At 39.0% G+C, this 20682-nt stretch overlaps 1 protein-coding gene across 2 annotated transcripts; it reads left to right on the forward strand.

Annotated features, from left to right (window-relative positions):
* The first annotated feature begins 16631 nt into the window (after positions 1-16631).
* On the forward strand, positions 16632-19741 carry LOC148040481 (uncharacterized). Of its 2 annotated transcripts, none has more exons than XM_087699684.1 (8): positions 16632-16656; positions 17706-17944; positions 18110-18239; positions 18324-18481; positions 18612-18692; positions 18785-18860; positions 19118-19219; positions 19310-19741. In XM_087699684.1, the coding sequence occupies exons 2-8, from the start codon at positions 17714-17716 to the stop codon at positions 19393-19395; spliced, it is 864 nt and encodes a 287-aa protein (XP_087555810.1). In that variant the 5' UTR covers positions 16632-16656; positions 17706-17713; the 3' UTR covers positions 19396-19741. The 2 variants fall into 2 exon arrangements, with proteins under 2 accessions (XP_087555810.1, XP_087555808.1); XM_087699682.1 differs by lacking the exon at positions 16632-16656 and adding an exon at positions 16687-16874.
* The last annotated feature ends 941 nt before the right edge of the window (positions 19742-20682 follow it).

Raw genomic sequence — 20682 nt, forward strand, 5'->3', positions numbered from 1 at the left:
ATTAACAGAGTAAATTACTTACACCCTCCTTTCCCTTAGCACCTTTGTGTGCCTCTCTGTGCATCTCCACTCTACCTCCTGTGACAACCAAGTAGGCTCCCCGTTTCTATTAATAGTAAAATGAATACAAGAAAGAAGGAGCTGCATATTGAGGTAGAGATTGAATATGCCCTATTATTCAAAAGAACCTAGAGTACCAATGTCAACCCTTAGGTTTTGCAGAGTTATAGGCAAATGGGATTGAAACATGTGGATTTGTGGGTTGATGGGGGAATCTACCCAATTGACCCCTTAAACAATAGACCTCCAACTTTCTCAGGAATCGAAATTTGCTGAAGTATGTGTGCGAGGGTGAAAATGGGTTACTCGGTTATACTAGGCAGCTCAGTGATCAGGCGTTCAAAGTATTTACAACTTGCCAAGCAACCATAACAAATTGCCATGATGTGATTGATGCACATCAGTTAAAGACATTAGAGATAGTCAAGAGTTTGAAATCCCCCAAGTTGCATAAATTGCATCTCAATGATTGTTTGATGCATTGGAAAAGATTGTTTTTGCTTGTGTATTCTAATTAGGGTCTACATTAGACTAGGTTAAGCTTGGACACATGTTATGTCTCCCCCAAGGCTACTCGTGGGAGCCCTTCACCAAGGGGCTATTCTTGTTCACTCCAGATGCTAATACCAACTCTGGATGCAAGACGTCTCTCTCTAGGAGATGATGAGGATATCAGGGGTGCTTTGGTCGTAAATCCCTTGGGCTTTGAGGACTAGTCTAACCCACAAGCTTGAGATGGTTTCTTGAAGTGCCCTAATGCTAGCTGAGGCTAGATTGTTGGTATTGACTTTGAGCAAAGTCCTAAACAAAGGGATTGATTTTAATATAAATAAAACAATGTTACCTAGTTGAAATAAAGGATTGATTTTTTGAAAAGATTGTATTCACATTATTTTTGTGTTGTGTGATTCAATTACGTAGAGGAACCTTGTGCCTAATGGGCTAATTAATGAATCTATTTTTATATATTGAATTAAACTATTAGGTAATTAGACAATTAAGCAACTCTATCATAAAAGGGAAGTGGAAGGCTAGATCCCCAACAATTCTATCCAATGATAGGGTGGTCTCTAAGCTGAGAGATTTCCCTTAGAATGATAGAATAGGTGCAAGTAGGAAGGGATAAAAATTGACCATCCTATGAAGATTAATGTAAAATATGATATCATGTCATTTTAGGGGCTAGGATGAGACTTTGGCTTATGGGCAAGGGGTTGATATGCTAGCCCCCCCTCATTTCTCACCATCTTTGAACCAAGTACTACATAGGTCGACTTTGGTTTCAGCCAATTTGCACAAGTAGTTGCTCATCATCAATGCTAGATAAGCTTTTAACTGACCTCAGTTTCATAGGAACCCTATTTTTTGGTTAATCCTTATGGGAATAGGGCATAACTTCCCCTATGAGGTAGACTCAAGTGATCCCAAGCAACAATGTTTGTGATATTCCAAGGGAATTCTAGATGGTGTTACTTAGGTCTATATCTTGGTGGGTTAAGGGAGCCTTTGATAGGCATGTTACACATGGTATCAAGGAACCCTAGCTTTAGGTTGATTCCCATGGGAATGAGGCTAAGCTTCCCCTGCCAAGTAGACTCACATGATCCTAGGCAACAAAGTTTGACATTGTCTAGGTCTTTCTCTTAATGGGTTTTTGAAATCATGCTATCAAGGGAGTGTTTGATAGACACGTTACAAAATCACAGTGATATTTTGGTTTGGGAATGTTCTACTAATGCTACCTAGGATTAGTAAAAATTCTATGGTATGACATTTACTTGAGGCTTATCTTTGAAGTATATGTCACTAGACCTGCGTTATAAGGCCAAACTCTTAGTCTATAACCCATGATATTGAGTGCGAAAAACTTGTGTTTGACTTGCCATATTAATCCTCTATATCACTTTACTTCCAATTTTGATGTTTCAACTAACCCTTTGCACTTTTAACAATCCTTACACTCTATTGAATTAGGAGGATGTACTTTTTATTTTATGGGCTCCTTTCACCTAAAACTTTGAGAGAATTCCAAGTAGAAAACAAAAATTGGCATTACCGTTACATTAATCAATGTGCTAGACTTAGCTTAATGTATTGTATAAAGGTGTGGAATCATATTGTAAATAGCTACAATAATTGGAAGAATCCTACACACACACACACACACACACACATGTATATATATATGTCTAACTACTATTGCTACACTTTGCTATTAAATCTAAGTTGTTTCGAGTACAAATCCACTTCTCTAATTTGCTTTGTCACAAATATACCCCCGTAAGCACAAATGGTTCACCCTTATCTCCTACTATATGCTCATTACAAATCAGTCTAGTCTCCTTGATATGCCAAAGTATATGTGAATAGAGGAAGATAGTGCTATCATGATGTGTAATACTAGGCACTTATTGATATTATGATTAGGCAATTGTGACATGTTTAAATATAATGTACATTAATTGAATGTACACATAACAATACACTTAATACTTTTGGATTGCAATGACTTGTGACATTACATAACTCTTGTCTAACACCAAGAAATAGTCTGCATTGTGGCGCATTCTCTTCTCTTCTCTCTCTCTCTCTCTCTCTCTCTCTCTCTCTCTCTCTCTCTCTCTCTCTCTCTCTCTCTCTCTCTCTCTCTCTCTCTCTCTCATGTTCACAAGAACATGTACATGGATGTCATGTCTTCATTGCACTTCACTTTTATAGTATTCTCAATTTTCAAACCATTGCAAAGAACTTGGTAATTTTCTCTTGGGCAACACAACATACTTAGGGCTAGATTCTAGGGCACACAAACCATGACTTGTCCATCTATTCCTTAAATATGTTAATAGCTTCCTTTCTTATCACACCTTTTCCATTCAATGTTAAGAAAACTAGATCTTGAGAAAGTTACATTTCTATTTCCTTTGCTTAAATTCTATTTGGCATTAAGTGTTCAAGGACCATTTCTCCCTTTTCACAATAATCTCATCGCAAGAAAAACAATTGTAATATCAAAGTATATTCACGATTGGTTTTGGGTGTTTGTTGGACTTAAATAGGATGCGTTGACAAGAGTTACCTCAAAGTGATGACTTAGATGGCCTTGATGACTCCTTTGTGCCATTGTCCTTGCCTCCTTCAATCTAATATGAGCCTAGTCTTGAGGACACATTGCCTTCTCTAGACCATGATATCTATGAACCAGGTTCCCTAGGTATTGGTGACAATAATGACCCTTTACTATGATAGATGACTCTCAAGTGGCAAATAGAGATTCATGGTATGCCAAAGACATCTTAGTTCAAATTGGTGTGAAGTTGGATTTAGAAGATATGGTGTAGTCTAGGGGATTGCCAACACACATGACCAAATGGGCAAACATGGGAATATGTGGTTGAGAAATGTGCACAGTCAAATGTTCACACAAAATATGGGTAGTGCAAGACAAGGTGGAATTGTATACATCAAGAATTGAAAATAATCTATGATTATGAGTGGCAAATCCCATATAGCCATTCATTGTACGGGTAGATGACATCAAAGAAGAAGAAATTCAAAAAGTTGCTAGTCTCATTTGATACTAGAATCTAGGTAGTGCAAGACAAAGTAATCCAAAAATTATTACATAATCTAGAATCACGATCAGAAATAATAACTTTTGGTAAACCATGGTTAGTGAAAACAGTTTTCAAAAACAATTGAGCAACTTGAGATGCAATTAAAGTTTTCTTGCATGGAATAAAATATGCTTGTTTGCTAAACCTGTCTACAATAGTCCAAATCATATCATGGTTAGCTTTAGTGTTAGGTAAACTAGTGATAAAATCCATTGAAATCTGCTCCCATGGTCGTGATGGAATAGATAATGGCATTAGTAAACCATATTGTTTACCATGGTGTCTTTTAACTCGTTGACAAACTAAACATTCAGATACAAAGTTAGATACATCAGTGTCCATATGTGGCCAATAAAAATCTTCAGTCAATGTACGCAAAGTAGATATAATTCCTCTATGACCTTGATATGGAGGACAATGAATTTAATGCAAAACAAATGATCGAAATGGAACAGTCACACATAATCTTTTTTCATAAAACATGAATCCATTATTGTAAGACAGTGAATCAATAGGAATCCAATTATTTGCAACAATTTATTCCAATGAGCTTGAAAAGTAAGATCCTGATGATAAGTATCTTTCATAGAGATAAGGGAATCAAATGATATCACAAAAATATTATGAATTGTCGGTCTTCTACTCAAAGCGTCAGCTACAACATTCTCTTTCCCAGGTTGATATTGTATAAGGGGATGAAAACTTTGAATTAAAGTGGCCCATTTAATGTGTCGGTCAGATATTTGGGGTTGACTAAGAAGATGTCTAATGCTTTGTTGGCCAGTTTTAATCATAAATTCAGAACCCATTAAATAATGTTTCCATTGACGTAAGGCTTGTACTACAGCTAGCAATTCTTTATCATAGGTAGAATATTTAAGTTCAGATGGTTTCAGTTTACAGCTAGAATAGGCTATGGGATGATTATCTTGCACAAGGACGACTCCTATTCCAAATCCACTAGCGTCAGTAACTACTAAGAAGAATGGTCTATTGAAATCAGGTACTTATAATACAGGAGCATGGGTTAAAGCATGTTTCAATAAATCAAAGAATTTTTGTTGATTGTCAGATCAGTGATACACAATACCCTTCTTTAAAAGTTTTGTCAAAGGTAATGCAAGTAATGAGAAATTCCTCACAAACTTTCTGTAAAAACTAGCAAGACCTAGAAAAGAACATAACTCATGCACATTTTTGGGTATGGGCCAATTTAAAATTGCTTCTATCTTTTTAGGGTCGACTTTAATACCTTTTGATGAAACAATATGTCCTAGATATTCAATTTCTGTTTGGAAGAATTCACTCTTTTCTGGATTAGCATATAATTGATTGTCTTTTAACAACTTAAAAACTAAAGACATATGTTCATAATGCTCATTCTCATTTTTACTGAATACTAATATATCATCAAAGAATACTATGACACAATGCTGATGTTTCAGAAATATGCGATTCATCATACGACTAAATGTAGCTGGTGCATTAGTTAAACCAAAAGGCATAACTAGAAATTCATAGTGTCCAAATTGTGTTCTAAATGCAGTTTTGAATATATCAGATTTATCCAATCTTACTTGATGATATCCAGATTTAAGATCTATCTTACTGAATATGGCAGATTCTTGAAGCTTATCCATAAGATCATCTACCCTAGGAATCGGATATCTATTCTTAACAATAATTTTATTTAGGGCACGATAATCAATGCACATACGATAAGTATTATTATTCTTCTTCACTAATAAAACAGGTGCACCAAATGGAAAACTACTAGGTCTAATTAATCCTCTGTTAAGTAATTCTTCTATTTGATTTTGAATTTCTTTCTGTTCAATTTGGTTATGTCTATATGGTGCTTTACATGGTGGTTGTGTTCCAGGAATTAAATCTATTTTGTGATCTTCAGGACGTGAAGGTGGTAGTCCAGGTGGTAAATCAACAACAAAACAATCTTGAAATTGGGCAAGAAATTGTGTATGCCTAGGATGCATCTGTGTTTCTTTAGCTTGAAGTTCATTCACCCATATTAAATAAGATTTGCTACTTTTACGTAATGCACGTTTAGCTTGAGTATGAGTAAGCAGTGGAAAATTATTAGAAGCGTGCATACCATGCAGTGTGACTTGTTTTTCTTGAAAATAAATTTTAATTGAATGCGTAAAATAATCTATGTCAGGGTTATATTGATGATGCCAAGGCATTCCTAAGATAATATCACTAGACTGCAAAGGTACAACTAGGAAATTTCTTCGTTCAGTACATTCACCAATTTTAATTTCTAAATTATGCACCTCTTGTGTTCCATTATATCTTGTTCCTAGGAATGCAGCTTTGATGCGATAATGTGTAGAAATAGTTTGTAAATTCAATTCTTTGACTAGCTTTGCAGAAATAAAGTCATGTGTGCTCCCATCATAATGTAAAATAGTTTTTTCTTTACCATGCACAAAACATTTCATTGTTAACAAAGAATGAGGAGTTGGCATACCTGGCAAAGTATCCGAAGTAGTACCAATGTCGTCGTCATCTTCCGTAAAGTCAGGCATTTCCTCACGTTCTTTTTCTTCGATTGCGCCAAGATAATTGATATGGACAGGTGTCTTTTTGGTTTGACAATTGGCTGCTAGATGTCCAGGTTGATGGCATTTGTAACAAACTATGGGTTTGGCTTTGGATACATTATTAGTAATGGTAGGAAGTTTAGGGATGTTGGGATTTGACTGTGAGGATGGCTTAGGGTTTGGATTGGTGTTTGATGGCAAGGTAAGCCGTCGTGTCCAAGATTCACGGAATGAAGATGGAAGAAAACGACTTTGATTGAATCTTCGAAAATTTGAATTGAATTGTTTGGAACCATAGTTACCATTAGTTGGAAATTGTTGTGGTCGCTTGTCTCTTCCATGAATCTTGTCTTCAGTGTCATGAGCTAAGGAAATTGCATCTTCAAGGGTTGTTGGCTTGAACATATTGACTTCAACATAGAAATGTCCAAGTAGGCCAGACATAAACTTGCGTTTGTGAGTTGCTTCAGGTACATCTTCGAGCATGCGTAGTTGCAGTAGGGCATTCCAAAAACGTTCAGTGTATTGGGAAATAGGTTCACGTTCTCTTTGTTGTAGAAGATCCCATTGCTTGATGGCTTTTTTATGGAACTGAGGAGGAAGGAAATTATGCAAAAATTTCTTTTGGAAAGTCTCCCAAGTAGTGGGACAATCAATGCTCTTGCGGACCATAGTCCACCATAAGGATGCTCGATCAACTAAATGGTTAGTGACACATTTAATTTTGTCTTTCTCAGCATATGTTTCTTCATGGAAGTAATCATCAAATTGACTGATAAAAGCAAGTATAGTCTTTCCATCGCGTGATCCATTGAAAGTACGAAATTTGAAGTTTCTTTTACTTATCTTTGTTTCTTTGCGAATGGATTGGACTTCAAGTGTCGCATCGATGGTACGTCGTATAAGATCTTCGGGTTGCGGTCCATCTTGGTCGGTGGTAGATCGTTGCAAATTGGTCAATTGAACTTGCAAAGCTTGTCGGGCTCTTCGTTCTTCTTCGAGCTGCATCATAATCAAATCCAACTTTTGCTCCATCGTTGGTTCGGGTAAATCACCTTCAGTCATAAAATCGTCCATGTTTTGTTCAGTCATCCTGTAAAATCCAAAAGACCTCACACTCTCGAAATCTTATTAGCAGGATGAGTGTAGCTCAAAGGCGGGTATACAAGGCTTGTAAATTTTGTTTGGCTTTTGTAGTCTTTGTCCTTTACGTATGCGGAATTCGTTGTTACAACCATCCTCGTAGAAACAGTGTATAATCTGCATATAGCCTATGTATGAACTTCTATTCTTGCTAAAACTAGTTCAGCAAGTTTGCAAGTGTGAACAGAGTCTACCAGAGAGCAATAGACTAGTTCGTAAGCTTCTGCGTGTGAACTGCCTCTATGAGAGTTGTTGGAGTAAGTCTTTAGTGACCTCTGTGACTTGCAAGATTTAGAAAACTTGGAGGACTTGGAAGACTTAGGAGCTTAAGGCTTTTTGTAGCCTGCGTGATTTTCGTGTAACTGAGGATGTTGGCGACCGTTTTGACGCCGCCTAGTACATACTCTTGCCGTCGTTTTAAAAATTCGTTGATTGACGCTTTTAGATAAGCTTCTTATAAAGCTTACTAAGCTTTGAATTAAAGCTTTAAAGCTTTTGGATATGGAGGCTTACTGTTTATTTGTTTGAAGACGACTTGAAGAAAGAGATATCCACATGGTCCTCCGCCTACAGAGGCTGGTCTTTTGCGATCAGAGGGTGCAGATGGAGATTCTTGACCGCCAGGAACACGTTGGTATCAACCATTCACGACGAAACTGACTCTAGAGCTTGATCATTCCAGGAGCTCTGCCTTTGCGCAAGATGGTAAGCGATTGGAAGCTCTCGATCTCAGCTTCGCTCTGATACCACTGCTGCACAGATCGGATGCCGTATGTGCGCATAGTGAGCGTCAGAAGGTCCCCAAGAACAAAAGAACTCTACTTTTTGCACACAAATCAATGTAGAAAGCTTGCACAACATGAACAAGAGACCAATTGGGTGCAATCTCCCCCCATGCCTTGTGTGAGCGCTCCACAAAGCATGTATTTCATATATTATTCATCTTCAAGCTCAAATAATAGCCCAAATTACAAATAGCACGCTTTAGCTTTTGAGTTTGCTTTTGTGCCAATAAAGAATTAAAGCTAATGGGCGCCCAAGAAGTCAGGCGGTACCCAATACAATGTCCAATATAAATATTTAAATCGTGTGCCCATGTGCATACAAAAATAATAAATAAATATCAAGCGCTTTGATAAATAAGCACGACAAAATATAGGCGCCATGCCTAAGATATGCGCCCATCAAAATATTGACGATAACTTGAATACACGCTATCCTCCAATGCTTCCCACTGCCACCGCTGCTTGCTCTACACATCAACTGAAGCATTCACAATTGTTAGAAAAATAATACAATTAAACCGACAAAAGTGAATACCTAGCAGTCTTCAGCTACATAAATAAATTGGTTAGAAATCAATCCTAACCTTAATTTATCACGAGTGTGCACTCTAAACTCATAAACGTTTATTAATTTAAATATGTATTTTACGAAATCACCCGCTATGGAATCACCCATGTACACATAAAATTAACAAAACGCCCGAAAAGAATAGGCGTCCCCATCGACTTCTCGCACAAAGAATCCACTTTGTGTATGAGCCCCGGTAATAAAATCTTACGGAATCCACCTCAAAACCTCATGGAATCCACCGTGGGATGGAATCCACCGTGGAATATGCCTCCTGGCATCACCAACATATTGGAATGCTATGGGACTGATTTGAGCACTCTTTTGCTTAGTTTTATAGAGGTTTTTTATTACTAAAATAAGTAGAATTTAATGCAATTTTATTAGTGAAAGCATATGCCTATTGCTCTTGGGTGCTTACAAATTATTCGAGGTGATATATCGATGCTTATGGTTCATGTTACATGCTTGGTTATGCTCCTGGATTACTTTTAAGCTGAGTTTGGAGCTTTGAATCTTGATATTGACTATTATTCACTATTATATATGGTTATTTGATGCTCCAATAAAAATAAGCACTTTGCAAATTACTTGGGTTAGATGCTCTCGGATATATGCTACTTGGATCTTGGATGTATGGATGCTTTCCACATGATGTTTTGAGCTTTTTTTGCTCATCTAGCATTTGACTTTCATTCCAATGGGAGCCACTTCTTTACATTTGGATATTACATTGAGATTTTAGTTACGTAATTGAGCTTGAGGGTCTGATAGTGAGACCATGGGACTTGGTGACATGTACATGCTCTTGTCACACCTTATGTACACAGTTGATGCTTAGTGGGATGGTTTGATATTACTTTTGGTTTAGCACCTATCTTTGTCATGATGTTGTCAATGATGTATGCATCTTGGTTGATTATGTACTGAGCTTCCATTACATTGCTGAGTCCGTTGTGCCTCTAGTTGGTTTCTTTTGTTACTTGTGAGACCCACTTTATGCATGATGATTATGCCTATGGCATGTATCTTAGTCTAATATATTGATCCTTTGACAGTTCTTGGTGCTAGTGACATATTCACTCACTACTAGTTGGAGCTATTTCCTGGTAGTTGTAGTTTGCCTTATATTGGTGATTGCACTTTATTTTTAACTGACTATAATTGTAGTTTACTACGCTGTTTATGCAAGCAGTCACCTTCATTAGATAGTTCTTTGCATTGAGTTTGTGGGCGATTCATTACTTGGTTAGTACCCCTTGTTTCTAGCTTGATCTGGCAGTGGTTTTAGGGTTGTTTGTAGTAATTACAGTAGCTTGCTTTGACAGTTTGTGCACTTGTTTGCCTTCATCATGGTTGGTGGCTCGAGTCCTAATGCTATCTTTAATATTGACAAGTTGGATGGCACCAACAATAGCTACTGGAAGGCCCAAATTTGGCAAGCTTTAGTGCAAAAAATGTAGGTTAGGCCTATTGAAACATAAGGGTGTCAAGCCTCAACTTATCAATGCAAAGGATTGGGCTTAATTAGATGAGCTATGTAAGTCCACCATCATATTATCCTTGTCTAAGCAAGTGTTCTATAATGTTGTCTCTAATTGGTAGTCCACATGGGAATTATGAGAAAAGATTTGCAATGTCTATTACAAGTAGAGCCTCGCTTCTTAAATATATTGACTGAAGCAAATCATGGACCTTCACATAAAGGAGGGCACTTCTATGTCAACTCAATTAAATGAGTTTCATTTCATTATCATTCATTTGTCTTTGCAAGGGATTGAATTCAAGGGCACTCTTCTTCCCTTGTTCCTCTTAGTTACAGTACCTGAATCATGGGATACCTTTCATACTACTCTGTGTGTCAACATACCTCTACTGATGGGTTATAGTTGTAGGATGTAGAGGGTGCACTCTTGATTGAAGAGGTTAACAAAAAGAATATTGATGCTTTCTGTATCTCTCATGCTTTGATAGTTAGAGGCAATAAGGGTAGGAGTGGTAATGATCGGTGTGGCAGAGACTCTCAAAAATCTCATTCTCAGTCATGTGGACCACCTCTCCAATGCCACACCCTCCATGGTGACTTGCACAACTAAAAGATAAGGAAAGGAGAAGATAAAGCAAGGAGGTACAATGAGGGTACAATCTACTTAAGTGAAGAAGAAGATACCCTCATCACTCGTGTTGGTCAAAGGAAACAATGGTGATAAATGGAAACCTATTCCTTTCTATGCGCTCTATTCCAAATCTCTAGCGACCTATTCTTCTTCTTCATGCTCTCATGGTGGCCTACTTACCCACATTGCATCCCATGGTGCCAACATCAATGATCTCATGACAGATCTCTTTGGATTGTTATTCTTCCTTATGATTTCTTTCATGGCAGCCAATATGATGTCAAGCAAAGAAAGATGATGAAGAAGATAATATTAAAAGAAAAACAAAAGGGAAAAAAACTAAGGTCAATGAAACCCTTTGTCATTAGAGTTCATATGCAATACATGTAAAAGAAAGCCAAAGCATTTAAATCACATGGATGGGGGCACCTTAAAGCTAAACTTCATGAGTGGGAGTGCTTCTTCAAAGATCATTTTCGAGTTTCCAATGTACCCGAATGTCCATCAAGAAAGAAGAGATACCTTTGCTAAATTGTAATTTTCAAGTGCATATACATGCATTTTTAAATTGAGATAAGAAGCATCCGTACTAATGCCCACTGAGGGGGAGGAGAGGAATGCACCTCCCCTCCAAAATTAGCTGAGAGACTACTTGTGTATTCTTGCATTGTACAATGATTTTCTAAAAACATGTGTACACTTTTAAAAAAAAAGTATGATTCATATACACATGCCCATGTGGCAGGGAAGGAGGGAGAAAAGAGAGAGGGGGGACTCCCATATGAGATTAGTTGATATAGTGAGCAAGTGTCACTTTGGTACATTGATACATACATTAAAATTTTAGAGACATTAGTTAACAATGTATGTGCATTCCACCAACTTTTCCCTCTCATAGAGATAGGTACTTCATATTTCTTACTTTTCAATTCATACATATCATATAGTCTTCCTTCTTTTTGCTAGCATAATCTACTTTGTAAGCAACTGCATCATAGGGTTCTGGGTACTTCTAGTGTTATATGTAGCCTTTTCTCTTAGGTACCCAATATGTCTAATTATGGGGTGTAAAGCTCTAGAGAACAAGCACAAAGAAAAGGGCAAGGGTAAAGTACATGAAAAAAATGATGATAGTAGCATTGTCCCTAGTAAGTCCAATGTTAATATTGAAGAGATTAATGTTATGTAGACTGATTTTGATGATGATTTCATACTTGTAGCTTTTTCTATTGATACTTCATAGCTAACTGATGCTTTGTCAGGGTATACTCAATGTTGGCTAATAGATTTAGGGGCTTCCTTTCATGTGACCCCTCATAAAGAGTGGTTTCACCCCTATTGCAATATGACTTGATCTGTCCGTTTGGATAATGACCTGACATTAGAGATAGTTGGTATTGGTGATGTCCAGCTATACTTTGGTTCAGGTTGCATGTTTACTCTTCATAATGTACGTCATGTATTGGCTCTCATGAAGAGCCTTATCTTTGTTGGCACTTTGGATGATACATGTTATGTAGTTTCCTTTAGTGATTTCATATGGAAGATTACTAGTGGGAATCTTGTCAATGCATGTGATGTTAAGTCCAATACTCTCTACCCCTTGCTTGTATCTGGGTTAGTTGACCATATTTTGATAGTGGATGTAGTTTCAGATGTATCTCTTTGGCATTGTCGCCTTGGGCACATATCCTTGAAAGGAATGAAAATGCTTACTCATTTGCAGTATCTTTCGCCCCTTGACTATAAGTACTTTAAGTCTTATGATCACTATTTATATGATAGACATATATGTAATATGCATAAAAAGTCAGGTATGACATGCAGCCATTGGCTCTTGTTCAATCGGATATATGTGGTCCCATGCCCTACAAGTCGTGAGGTGGCCCAAAGTATTTTGTTACTTTCATTGATGACTATACGCATAAGGTTTGGGCATATCCTATTAAGCAAAAATCAGAAGTCTTGGCTATATTTTAGTGTTGACTTGCTTTGGTTGAGAACTAGTCTGGGTATAGGATGAAATGCCTAAGGTTAGATAATGGGGGTGAGTAGGTCTCTAAAGCCTTTGAGTAGTTTTGTGACGAGAGGGGTATTAAGCACAAGTTGACCATCTTGTATACCCCACCCCAAAATGGTATGGCTAAGCACATGAATAGGATAATATTGGAGTGAGTTCACAGTATACTTAGCTTACCACAGTATTTTTGGACTAAGGCAGTTACTACTACTGTACACTTGATCAATCGGTCCCCATGTACTACTCTTAACTATCAGGTTGTAGAGGAGGTACGGTCTAGAAAACCTTTCTCATATGCTCATTTTCATATCTTTGATTGTGAGGCTTTCTGCCATGTACTTAAGAACAAGTGCAATAAGCTGGATTCTAAGTCTAGGAAATGTATATTTCTTGGTTATAGAGATGCGGGTGAGATAGGCTATCACCTATGGAATCCGTAGGCTCGAAAGGTTATCCACAGCCATGATGTTGTTTTCCATTAGGAGAAAATACATTAGTAGCCTAAGCATGTTGTTAAGGTATACAGGGTGGTATTTTAGTAGGAGCTTCCTGCTATTGTACAGCCAACTGGACAGCCTACAACAATAATAGCATGTTGTTAAGGTATGCAGGGTGGTATTTTAGTAGGAGCTTCCTGCTATTGTACAGCCAACTAGACAGCCTACAACAATAATAGCAACAGATGCCCTAGTGGCCCAGGTTCCTGATACTCCATAGGATATACAAGTCCCATAGCCAGCTTTGAGGTAGTCTATTAGAGGTAGATGCCAGCTTGCGTAGTTTGAGCCCTCTATGGATTATGTTATGGTGACAGATGCCGGTGAGTCTCTTACTTATGATATTCCATAGGATATATAGGTCCAGGTTCCTGATACTCTATAGGATATACATGTCCCATAGCTTTGAGGCGGTCTACTAAAGATAGATGCCAACTTTTGCGGTTTGAGCCCTCTATAGATTATATTATGGCGACACATGTTGATGAGTCTCTTACTTATGATGAGGCCATATGCAAACGTGATAGTCCCTCTTGGGAGAGGGCCATGCACTCAAAGTATAACTCATTGTAGAAAAAAAAATACATGAGATTTGGTTCCTTTGCCTAGTGGCAAGCATGCTTTGCCATGCAAGTGGGTGTACAAGTTGAAAAGTACGCTTGGACACCCAAAGCTAGGATACAAGGCTAGATTGGTTGCTAAGGGCTTTGAGTAGGAACATGGTATAGATTTTGATGAAGTTCTTTTTCCTATTGTGAAGATGACTACCCTACGCTTGGTATTGGCCTTGGTTGCTCAGCTTGACTTGGATCTTTATTAGATGGATATTAAGATTGATTTTCTTCATGGGGACTTGGATGATGAGATTTTTATGGAGTAGCCTAAGGGCTTTGCAAAACACATGGTAGGGAACACCTAGTATACAGATTGTGAAAGAGTTTTTATGGCCTTAAGCAGGCACTTAGGGAATGGTATCATAAGTTTGATGCCTTTATGCATTTACAAGCATATTTTTGCAGTGATATGGATCCATGTTTATACACGAAAAAGGCTCGTGATGGCAACCTTATGATTTTGATCCTATATGCCTATGATATGTTGATTGGTGGGAGTGCTTATGATGAGTTGGATGCATTGAAAGGTTAGCTCAAGAAAAGCTTTGAGATGAAGGACATAGGACATGCCTCGCATATTCTTGGGATGCGCATTATGCTTGATTGCTCTAAGGGACTTCTCCAGTTGTCATAGATGGAGTACATCCATAAGGACCTTGAGCAGTTTCATCTATAGGATGTTAAGCCTATTGGCTATCATTTACCTTCTCATGTGAAGGTTAGTCAAGTCAATTGTCCATAGTCTGATGAGCAAAAGGCCGAGATGGCCAAGATACCTTATGCATCCACAATGGGTAGTTTGATGCACGCCATGATAGCCACTCATCTTGACATTACATTTGTAGTGGGAGTTGTGGTATGCTATATGGCTACACCTGGCCAACGGTATTGGGATGTCATCAAGGGTATCATGACGTATCTAAAGGACACATCAGATGTGTGCATTTGTTATGGTAACCAGGATACAGGAGTCGTGGGATACATTGACTCCGATTATGCAAGATATGCAGATAGTAGGAAGTCTACCTCTAGCTATACCTTCATCTTTGTTGGAGGTGTTGTTTCTTGGATGTCCGGGGTGCAGAAATGCATGGCCCTATCTACTATAAAGGCAGAGTATATTGCAACCCCACTGAGGCTTGCAAGGAAGTTCTCTGGTTAGGCACCGACCTTGGTATTACTGACGTGGTCTAGGGTGCAGAAATGCATGGCCCTATCTACTATAGAGGCAGAGTATGTTGCAGCCCCACTGAGGCTTGCAAGGAAGTTCTCTAGTTAGGCACCGACCTTGGCATTACTGATGTGGTCCTTACACTACATTCAGATTCTATGAGTGCTATTCAGTTGGCCAAGAATTTGGTCTTCCATGTGAAAACGAAACACATTGAGGTGTGTCACTACTTTATTCGAGAGGCCGTTGAGGATAAGTCTATTGAGCTTGTCAAGATCTCAATTGACCAAAATCCTATAGGTCTGCCCACTAAAAGTCTCTCAGCAGAGCATTTTGCCATCCTTAGGAAGTTGATGGGTGTTGGATGAGATAACTTCTTTTCTCATCCAATTGTACTTACGTACATTTATACTTTGTCACTTTTTCTTGTTCTCTCCTCACTAGGGAAACATTCGCCTTATACCTGCATGCCTGTACACTAGAGGTGACGAGTGCCCATCATTGTCACTTCATTGTTTATTCTTTCAATGATATTTAAATAAAGGAAAGGCCGGTTACATATTGTGACTGTTGGAGTTTCCACATCATGTGTGTGTCTCTCTCTTGCTCTTGCTCCTTTCACCATAGCTCTTGCTTCCACTTCGTGCTTCCACTTTAAGGCTCACTCCCTTCATACGGAAGAGGTGGTGCTTAAGGCCGAGAATGAAGAGAGAGTTGCTTGCTACCTTGTCCAAGTTGCTTGTTAGAGAGAGGGAGAAAGAGGGTATGGTACAACTGCGATAGCACTAGACACTAGTGCGAGAGAGAGAGAGAGAGAGAGAGAGAGAGAGAGAGAGAGAGAGAGAGAGAGATATGCCTATGGCTAGAAGCTCATGCACTTGCACATGAGGCCATGTCCCTAATCGAAATGCTTCCTCAAACTTCCCACCATGACCTTCAAGTTGAGACAAAGTGGCAATCGTTTTTGAAGGCTTCTCTCTCTTTGTTAGAATGTCAATGGATTGGATGGATTTGCTTCTAGTGTCGGTGTCAATATAGCATGGCCTACTTCCGTGTGCCCTCTCTAGGTAGTCACAATCATCTAATTTCTCCTCTTTGCTAGGCTTGGGCAAGGTGTGATCTTCATCGACAATGAAAGAGAGAGAGAGAATATTAAGAGAGTAAATATTCTGATTATTGAGTAATTTATGTGTAGAAGCCATTTTGTAATTTTGGCATTATTGCTTGCCCCTCAGATCTAACTTGGAGAGGGGGTGTGTGTGCTGAGGCAAAAGTTTTTTCTTTTTTTGTTTTTCCTCTTCTATTTTTCCTTCCCTTTTGCCATATAGCCGCGGGAGAAATTTGGTGCTTCCCAGTGATGATACCTTCGGTGTATTCCTTTTAAGAGAGAAGATGTTTGAAGGTTTGGCGACCATACTGGTTTTTAAATAGATTTGTGTGAAACGACTCAATATTTGGGACAGGCAACTACCACCTTTCGCGATGCTTCTACGTTCTTCTATGGTATTTCTCTCTTTCTTTCTCTCTCTCTCTCTCTCTATCTCTCTCTTTTTTCCGCTCTCTTTTCTTTCCTCATGTTCCTATTGTTCTCCGTGTTCCTCTTCGAGGCGGTTAAGCTCTTCTGCGGTAGCCTATCGTAGCCTATCGTCCCTCATCCGCTCGCGCTCAGTCGCTGTTTCTGCAGGTCGCAGGTTATCGGCCCTCTTTTGGTATTCGTCATGGTATGTTTAATCGCTGCGACAGTTGCAATTTTAGTGTTTCTGATTTCGTCTATGGTGTAGACTGACATTTACGGATTCTGTCATTTTTCTCATCGACTTTATTTTTTTCGAATTGCACGCTTGATGTCTGTGTATTCTCTGCCTGCAGCCTACATGATAGTTCTCCATTCCCCCGTAGTGGCGTGATGTGCTAAATAGTCTTTTTGTCAGACTCTTAAGAGTAAGCTCTGTTACGAGTACATTGATCCGTATGTATGTGCGTTTCTGCGTAGTCCTGGACTTTCACTGTTAGTTGTTAAAGCATCAATTGTATGGGTATTTGGGATTGGGATTACCTCTTTAATTGCTCCTTTACTGTTGTTTGTGAAGTTTGATCAATTTTTGGATGAATCCCTTTTAAGTCGCTGTTCCTAGATGGATATTGGGGGGATGTTGCATTGGAAGTTTTGCCATAGGACCAGCTTGTTGATATTCTAAGGTTGAATGGTCAATCCAGCTTGTTGATATCTAGAGTACCAGAAAGGTAGCTGTCAATCCTGCAGTCAATTAAGTGCCCTAAGTTGATGCATATCGAAGAAATCGTAACGTGTTTTCCGGTGCCATTTATTGTAAATCTTACAATGAAATGATGTCGTAAGGTTTAATCTGTCCTAGATTAGCTCAGGCATAACAGAATTATAGCCTGCTTAATGTGGAGTCCCCGTCGCTCTCTAATATGCCCGCCCCCACCAAACCCTCCCCCCTCCGCCCCCTTCCCCCGCAGTGCCGGCCAACAAGCCCTTTTGCCCCTTTTCTTTATTTGTCTGAGTTCTCTAGTCGTGTGTATTGCAGACTTGAAGATGCAGAATATGAACGGAAACAGGCGGCAGCTAGGATCTCATGATCCTTTTGCAGGATTTGGATTTGGAAGCAGAAATAGTCTCATCTCTGATTTTTTTGATCGGGATCCTTTTGACGATCCATTCTTTACCCGGCCTTTTGGGAGTTTCTTTCAGACAGACAGTTTCTTTGAACCATTTAAAGGTCATGTAGGGATGCCTTCTCTGCATGGAAGGCAAGCTGGTCAACAGGTATGTAGATACAAAGACTCTTGAGTGAGATTCTGAAGTCGTTCAGTAGCAGTGGTGCAGTGGTGTATAATCATCCAACAGCATAAAGCTAAAATTTGAGGTTCAAAGTACTGCAACGTGAGATGGATGCTCTTGATCAATTTCCTTGTGCAACTTTTCATGTAGGGAGATCACAGAGGTCCTGTAATTGAGGAGATGACTGATGATCAGGAGCAGTCAAATGGCTCAGTTTCTGACACCAACCACAACCCTATTGTGGAACATCCTGATGATGATTTTGTCCCTCTATCTTCAGGTACTTTTAGGAACCTTTTGAAAGGGCTTTTACTGGAATTTTTGACGATGCAAATCACTGTCTGACTTATCTGTCCATCTGCAGGTCATACTAGGGGTGGGAATTCTCTCTCCAGGCTTGATCATTTTTCTGAACCATCCAGGAATTTCACGCAGAGCTACAGTTATTCGTCAGTCACATATGGAGGGCCTGGAGGTGCATATTATACGAAGTCATCATCAAGGCGAACTGGTGTAGATGGGGTAAATGCATTTTCAGCTGTGTATCATCTTGCTCTGGAAACCATTTTGAGGGACTTAAGGCTCTACATAAATAAGATCTTATTGTCATGATTTTGTCAACAGCAAGTTCACAATTTTCATCTATTTGCAGCTTGTGGAGGAACATCATGAGGAGAAAGATTCAAGAACAGGAAATGAGACGAACTCGGTTTTGCATGGACTAGGAAATAAGGTTTAAATTACTGGCTAGAAATTGGTGTGGTGAATTTTGCATTGCGCATTGAAAATCCTGAAATGTTCAAAACATTTTGATGCTTTGATTAGGGTCATACTGTGACACGTAAGTGCAATGCTGAGGGAGCGGAGAACTATGTGGAGACCTTGCACAACCTTACTGAAGGTAGTACCTATTCTGGATTTTGTAATACTCAAAATCTTTAGAGACAGGCACATGCATTTGGATCTCTTTATGTGCCACTTGTTTTGTGAGATTTTTTATTGCAAGTGCATTAGCAGCTGGTGAAGCCGCTCAGTGTGGAATGGATGTGCACAATTGCTTGTGTGGTCTCCTTTTCAATAGCTGTTGGCACATGCTTGTGCACGCCTCTTACAGGCTAAGCTATGGAAATTTGATCTATTGATTATCTTGATGACCAGAAGAGAAGAAAGAGTTTGATCAAACATGGTTGAAGCAAGCAGAAAAACAACTTCCTGGATGGAACAAGAGTCGTGTAAAGATGCTGGAAGATGGGCAGCTTGGTAATATATGTTGGAGATTTTGCAGTTGGTTTATTTGTTTGCTGAGTTTTACAGGCATTCATACTCAATACATGGGTTCCAACTTTTCAGGTGGCAGAAGACAAAAACAGAGCAGAGCTGCCTTGCCTTCCAACAAGGACTCTGCTTGGAGGTGGCCCTGGGCAAAGCAAGCTTGATTCAGTCTAATACTGAGTGTGGTCTCTTAGTTTTCCATAATTGTCTCAAAGATTGAGCCTGTGCATTTTTTATTACAGGAGTCAGTAATGGTCAAATGGCCAGTTGCATTCATAGCCATTCTAGATGGATACTGCCCGCAGCTCGAAAGATGTAGTTCCAGTATCAGGGTTGTATGCATGTCAGTAGTGGACAGTCGATGTCAGCAGGGGTGGTTATTGTAAGGATGTTTGAATATAGGTGAAGACCCTACCAGAGCTTGATGTGCAAATTTGTCAGTGTTGATACATTGTGCTGGTCTATTTTGTATGCTTCAAGGGAAATTGTATAGAGGGTGGGATTCATCAATGTGTCCATCTTGCTATAAATGAGTTGATGTTTCTGACGTGATAGCTGGTGGCACTCATTTTCTTTAGCAAGTAATAAAGTACTTAATATATAAAGCACCTTTTATCAGTAATTATGTTGTTTGATATGGACGATCTTTTTTACGGCCATGGCTTCGTAGCTACTGACGAGTACAGAAGAAAAGTTTCACTAGTTAGTGTCTTTGTGCAGTATTGCTTAGGGGATGTGATATCATCCCACCTAATCATAGGTTTTTACCAGATGTTATTTCTGCACGTGCTGTGGGTAATTTATAGTGATGGTATGGATGCTTCCATCATTGGCATTTTCAACTACTAATCAATACATGATTAAACAGGAAGTTTAATTATGCTTTCAATTTCCTTCTTCTGGCTTTGTAACGGATTAAGGCAAGATGAATGAATAAGGCAGACTGGAGAGAATTCACAATCAGTGCAGTAAATGGCAAGGGGCTTGTTTAGAGGCTTGGTTGACCAGGTTGGTGGTGGACTACGCTGTAGTTGATGGGTTTACTGAACATTAAGATCGAGGTTCACAGAGTCGGTGCATATATGGACCTTGTGAACATATGGACTTTCGAATTTTCCATCTTACTAGTTACCTTAGTACTTCCGAGCGCAATAAGGTAACCCATTCATTGGAAGACAAGAGTAAGATTATGGAGTCAATAGTGTTACAAAAAACGGGGCCCTACCATATACCGAAGTTTGACATGTCAGCAAAAATGAGAAACATCAGGTTGTCCATGTGAACTTTTTGGCTCGTATACGATTTAAAAGAAAAAAATTCAAACAAGTGTTTTGTGCGTGCGAAATGCTAGGACGCTTTGCAGCAGTGTTGTTGCCCCGAAGTGGTAAGTGAAGTTGCCATACTCAACAATGTATTTCTCTTTCCTCTTTTCCTTTTCTGTTTATATATAT

The sequence above is a fragment of the Lygodium microphyllum genome, chromosome 2, assembly GCF_053477565.2.
Source record: "Lygodium microphyllum isolate KBCC chromosome 2, Lygodium_microphyllum_v1.1.10, whole genome shotgun sequence".
In the NCBI taxonomy this organism is placed as follows: domain Eukaryota; kingdom Viridiplantae; phylum Streptophyta; class Polypodiopsida; order Schizaeales; family Lygodiaceae; genus Lygodium; species Lygodium microphyllum.

Coding starts and splice junctions, on each gene's coding strand:
- LOC148040481 (XM_087699684.1), top strand. CDS start 17,714: ATGCAGAATATGAACGGAAACAGGCGGCAGCTAGGATCTCATGATCCT. Junction 17,945..18,109: donor GAAGGCAAGCTGGTCAACAG/GTATGTAGATAC, acceptor CTTTTCATGTAG/GGAGATCACAGAGGTCCTGT. Junction 18,861..19,117: donor CTTGCACAACCTTACTGAAG/GTAGTACCTATT, acceptor CTTGATGACCAG/AAGAGAAGAAAGAGTTTGAT.